The following is a 6,272-nucleotide window of genomic DNA, read 5'->3' on the forward strand; positions in this document are numbered from 1 at the left end:
TAGTGTTAAATGACAAGAATGGGAAAACAATGAAATATTACTGTGGATATAATTGTGCGTGTGTGTTGTTTGGTGACAATGTTAAATGGTAAAAATGGAATACAATGAAATATTACTGTGGTTATAATCGTAAATGTGAGTGTGTTTCGTGTGGCTGTGGGTCGGGGTTGTTTGGTAATATTGTTAAACAGTAAGTATAGGAAGTAATAAAATATAAATGAACATATGTGTGCGTGCGTGGCTGTAGGTCGCAGGTTGTTTTGGTGATGGTATTAAATCATAGGCATAGGAAGAAATAGAATATTAAATGAACTCTAATGGTAAGTGTGTGGTTGTGGTGGGTTGTCTGTAGATGGTTTTACCCTCCATATTTTGCATACTGCATTTTACGTGAACTGATTTCACGTGTTTAGTCGCATTACTATCCGTATACTGTAATTTATAAGTACAGTTCTCTTTACATTATGGAGACATAGTTCAAATTTTAGCTGGGATATAGCTCGACTAATGCCACCATGACAAAGTTAGACATTGCCAGTGATGTCACAACGGAACATTAACATTTCACGAGTTATGATGCATATCTAGTATTTAAAAGTAAACAAACGTTTTATATAATAGTAAATTAATATAACACAGACTGTCTGTTACTTTGTGCTCTATTTCGTCAGTATTATGCATACGATCATTAAGATAGATAAATAGTAACTTATATGCTGTTTTTATAAATATTTCAACCTGATGCATGAATGCAATCTCTATATATTAAGTTTTTGTTAATATATCTTTGCTGAAACTATGTATACACTTAAGTTGATGTTCACTTTGCTGAAACTACATATATTGTTAAAGTCCCTTTGTTGAAACTGTATATACTGTTAGTGTCCCCGTGTTGAAACTGTATATACTGTTAGTGTCCCCGTGTTGAAACTGTATATACTGTTAGTGTCCCCGTGTTGAAACTGTATATACTGTTAGTGTCTCCTTGTTGAAACTGTACATACTGAATTCATGGTAGAATATTTTTCCGAACATGAACATTTTTAAGAAAGGTTAGTGTCTTGATTTTTATTGTTCACATATCAATAAGTCGACGTTTAATATTGTCTTCAAGTACATTGAGCGTGGATTATATTTGAACAACAATTGTTGCTAATGGTTAGTGAAAGTTCTCTTATCAAAACATTTGTCATTAGCAGTATTGAGATAATTCATAAGTCTTCTACTGGTACAGATGATTTCCAGCTCAGTACCGAGATGAATCTCATGGGCTACCATTCATCAAGTCCGCTCACCAGCTGGTCGCCAGGTGATCAAAGACTGTTGGCTCCGGTAACTGTCACCAGGAGGTAAGTAAACCACCACCTGTAGTTGATACGAGCTATCTATTTCCAAAAATAACTCGTAAATAATCAACTCTAGTCACAGTGCATTTTTTGTAATTTTACTTGAGTTCCGGGATTGTATGATAAGGTATGTTTTAATATTTACATGTATTTACTTTGAAATATATCATATTGAATCGCCGCTACATATACACAACAAAGAAGTGTATAATTTCTCTTATCTAATTGTAACTCAACTGTAATATCAGACACCATTAAAAAGCAGTCTTTCGTTTATTTAGCGCCATCTATTGACCATTATAGACATAAATTTATTTTGTCTAAAATATATTTCTTCTAACACCGTATTTATATGAATGTTAGACAGAATTCTTTCAACTTTCGATTTATTCATTGTATTAAGGTATAAAAAATGATAGTTGGTTTGGATCCATATTGTTTTAATTTAAAAAAAAGATCTTTCACAGTAAAGAACAGAAAAAAAATTCTGTGTTGTTCTTGTAAGAAATGTTTAGTTTGAACGTTCAGGCATCCATGACTTCTTCATTTCAGTTCTCATGCAATGGTCAACGGATCACACCACTTATCACTCAGCAGTACCCCCCCTCCAACATCTAACTCGCCACATCAAGTAAAGATTAAAAGTGAGCCTGTATCTCCTCCGCACGATATTACACTTTTGAGACCCTCTTCAATATCCGATCAGTTTTGTCAGGTGACCCACTAAGTAATGCCTCACGTTCGTCACCTCCTGGGTGTGGACAGTTTGAAATGGCGTCAGTTAAACGACAGCGTCTCTCCGCAGATGTGTGGACTACATAGGTTTGTTTCTTGGGGTAAATTTTATATTTATATAAAACACAATTTCCCGTCGAATGCTACATTCACCACGACTGAAATTTGAGCAACCCTGCATCGCTAGCTGTGTATGAAACAAATTGTGATCACCCAGTTTAAAAAAAAAATTAATTAAATGGCTTTATTTTAGGAAAGTTGACGTCAGCAAGTGATGTTCTCGAGCTTTAGGCCTCTAATTAACCAAATTTGTGTTTTTGGATGTGAATACCCAGTTCGTTGTTAAAACAAAATATATAATCACCGCACTTGTGATTCTTTCGAGTCGCTAGATAACCCCTCAGCTTTTTTTATGACGCCAATTGGAGGAATAAAACTGGAAAACAATAGTGTATTTGTACCAGAAATTACACTGTCTTTTAATCTGGCCAGTAAAGAAGTTTGGTGAAGATGGGAAAACCATGGACAGAAGCTGTCTTGTTGTTACTCACTTTCTGATTCTGTCTACACATATTGATAAGTATGTGTGTTATGGATATTCTCGAATTATGGTATCGAAGAGGAAAAAAACACACAAAAAAACAAACTCGAATAAAGTATATTTTCTGTCAGTGCGACCATTTTTATCTTGCACTATTGACACTCGTACTGAAAAAGCCATCATATATTGTTCAGTTGTTTTATAGGGAGACACTCTGGTGTTCGATTAAGAAGTAATGTTAAGTAGGAGCATATCTGTAAAACACAAAAAGTTGTAACCAAAGTTTATTGAATTATTTACACTGTTGATGAACACGTGACGAACGCGTGCGTTTTGAGGTAGAAAGGTGAAGAAAATTAGTTACATAATTTATGTTAGTCAACCTGGTGTAGGATTTGTAAATTAAAAACAAACAAACAAACTATAGATTAAATAATATATTTAAAAGTGTTGAAAAACGAGATGCCTTAATAATTAACATTCGAATATTTAATTGTATGATGTTTTCACATTACAGTATTGTTATGTTTATAGTGCTTGTTTAGCATGTAAAAATAACACATATATATATGTGTATTTATTTATATCACATATGTAATACGTAAAACTATGTTAGTGACGATATGAGAAACTTATGGTCATTGAATTTCTGTTTTCGATGTGTGAGTGAAGCTCTGAAAAAAAAAAACAATTGTTTGTGTGCAACCGTATGATTACAGTCACGTGCACCTTAAAAAACTGAAGTAGTTCGAAAATTTCTCACTGTTGTAAAAAATATAGTTCATGATGACAAAACAGAGTAATATAAGAATACTAGGTTTGTGTAACAAGTTAACAAATTAATGTCACGACTTTGGTTTCAATGGTCATGATGTTAAAGCCGTTTCTAAGTTTAACGACTATGGTTTTCTTCACTGGACGAAACGGTTGAAGACGTTTTATGAGAATGCTAGTCGACAAAAGATGTTATGTACGTTAGAACATTTGATATGTATGAATTTCAAAATTTTGAAGTAATTAAATAATTAAATGAGTTAATTTTAATTAGTACATGATTCTAAAAGAGTTGAGAATAGCACTGAACTAGTTCACAAGAATTTCGTTTTGATACTATGTTAAAGCGAAGGGTAAAAGTGTCGTTTGGTCAACCAAACAACTACTTACGTCTAACGGCTAAGAGTTCTGCAGCCCAGTGTTACGTCATTCAGTATTAACAACACGTGGGTTAGTGTTATAAAATTCCTCTAAAGAGATCGAAATGAAGCAGTGTTACAAAATAAGAGATAATTCTGAATTTTAGTTACTTTGTTTGGTCCAAGGCAATTATTCATTCCGCAAAATGGTGATGTATCGCTTATTTATAATTAAAGAATGCCGCTTAAAGATACGTAATACTGTGTTGTTTACAAATGTTATTTCATTTCGAAATAGTTTCGAGATTCTAGGTAGACACTGACAAAGCTTGTAGGATTCAAATCAAATACTGGTAAATGTTATATTCTTGCGAATTTTATCGAGATATGATGAAGTGTTCTTTTAAAATACCGCGGGAAATACGACAGTAACCTCAAACACCTTGTCTTAACAATGTGTAAAGAAGTTATATCAAGACACCATGTTTCAATTGTCTTAAGAAGTTGTTCAACTGTATAGATAGTGGATTGTTGTTTTTTTTTATTATATTCCATGGATCAAAGAGTATATCTTCACAGTTATCTGGAAAACGTCAGACTAAACAGATTTTGAATAATAATGTTTATGCTTTTGCTTCAGTTATAATATGGGAAAGTGCAAGAAACGAATGATAAAATAATAATAACAAGAGTATCATTCTATGTTTAGTGCTGCCATCTATGAATAAGATTTCGTACAGAAGAAATTTTGGATTTTAACAATTTACGGTAGGACAAACCATAATGGCTTGTTTGTACTTAGTTTTGCCATAGGTGAATTTGAATGGTTACTCGTACATGAATAGAAATCGTCACATTTGTGTATTTTATTCATTAAAGGTAAATAAGACTCTTAAAACTATTTTTGTCGATTAATTTTCAATCGATATATTACTTTTAATTGTTAACAAGATCTTAGGTTTGAAAAAAATTGTTGCACGTATACAATGAGTGAATCGTATTCGTTAGTTTAATTTGTTTTTCATGTGTAGATCTCCAGTTAATATAAACTGTATTTTGTTCTTTACTATATTTGTGTCGTAAAACAAAATGTGTTACACGTGATCGTGTACGCTTCTTCTTACGTCCACTGTTAAACGTCTTTACCATTTTGTTTATATTACAAAAACGTTGGCTTTTGATGTGGTTTTCAATAAACTAGTCTGTTATCTTGTGTTAAAAGTTTCGTGTGAATTTTGTTGTTGAAAGACAGGATAATCATAACAATTCTTTCATAAAAATGATATGAAAAATAAACAGTCGTACCATTTTGAAAATTAAATCCGAAAATGTTATCATACTAGAGATTTGTTTTGAGTGTGTTTTTACAGCAAAGCCACATCGGGCTATCTACTGAGTCCACCGAGGGGAATTGAACTTCTGATTTTAGCGTCGTAAATCCGTAAGAGAGTTGTCAGGGAACTAAACACGTTATAACTTTGGTTCTTTTAAACGTATATATTTAATAATGTTTCCATTAACTAACACCGAATTTACTCTTTTTGTGAATAAAAATGTTATATGGACTTTCTTTTACAATTCTGCCATCGTGAACAGTTATGTGAAGTTATTTAATAAACACATTAAAAAATTCGCACTGTATTTCGCATAAACAGTAAAACAAATAACTCAATCTCCTTGTATGTATTATATTAATTTTGTTAATTACAAAGAAGTAATTTCTGTAACTGTACATCTTTTTGCATTTGAGGTCGTAATTTATTTACTATTTGTAGTTACGCGGCACATGTTTTAAAACTAGGGTTAGTGAGTCAGTAACGGATAAAGTGATCTCACTGATAGGTGTAAAACTAGGAATTTCTAATTCATCATCCAGTTGTTTTTCCAACAATGCATGACAGAAACAAACAAAGCTTTTTTGTAGCAGATGGAACGAATATGTTACCATAAAATATAAGTTGTTTTTATAGCAGAATAAACGAACGTGTTACCATGAAATTTCACTTGTTTTTGTAAGACAAGGAACTAGTGCGTTACCATGAAATTTAACTTGCTTTTATAGAAGAAGGAACGAACGTGTTATGAAATTTAACTTCGAGAACTTGCGTGAATGTAAATAATATTTCAATTTTTTAAGTACTATGTAGATGTCTCTGAGATAATTATAGCGAAAATATGAATCTAAATAAGTATCAGTAATGTGCCATCATAGTAGAGAGTTGTTAGGGAGCTGAAACAACGTTCTAACTTCGAGACTAAAGTTGGTTAGTTAGCGAAATATCGTTTTTTTTTTTTTTTTTGGAATTTTCGCACAAAGCAACTCGAGGCCTATCTGCGCTAGCCGTCCCTAATTTAGCAGTGTATGACTAGAGGGAAGGCAGCTAGTCATCACCACCCACCGCCAACTCTTGGACTACTCTTTTACCAGAAAAACGAATAGTGGAATTGACCGTCACATTATAACGCCCCCACGGCTGGGAGGGCGAGCATGTTTGGCGCGATTCGGGCGCGAAAAAC

General features: G+C 32.9%; 1 protein-coding gene across 1 annotated transcript; it reads left to right on the forward strand.

Moving 5' to 3' along the window:
- The first annotated feature begins 54 nt into the window (after positions 1-54).
- LOC143232111 (uncharacterized) lies at positions 55-4,976 on the forward strand. The gene is made up of 3 exons (XM_076467191.1): positions 55-320; positions 1,235-1,349; positions 1,899-4,976. The coding sequence occupies exons 1-3, from the start codon at positions 308-310 to the stop codon at positions 2,071-2,073; spliced, it is 303 nt and encodes a 100-aa protein (XP_076323306.1). The 5' UTR covers positions 55-307; the 3' UTR covers positions 2,074-4,976.
- Positions 4,977-6,272: the final 1,296 nt, after the last annotated feature.

Source organism: Tachypleus tridentatus, chromosome 11 (assembly GCF_004210375.1).
Source record: "Tachypleus tridentatus isolate NWPU-2018 chromosome 11, ASM421037v1, whole genome shotgun sequence".
NCBI classification, from domain to species: Eukaryota; Metazoa; Arthropoda; class Merostomata; order Xiphosura; family Limulidae; genus Tachypleus; species Tachypleus tridentatus.

What these genes read in the sequence shown, in the direction of transcription:
- LOC143232111 (XM_076467191.1), top strand. An exon ending in CCGGTAACTGTCACCAGGAG is followed by an intron (nt 1,350 to 1,898) that starts GTAAGTAAACCA and finishes TCTTCATTTCAG; the next exon opens with TTCTCATGCAATGGTCAACG.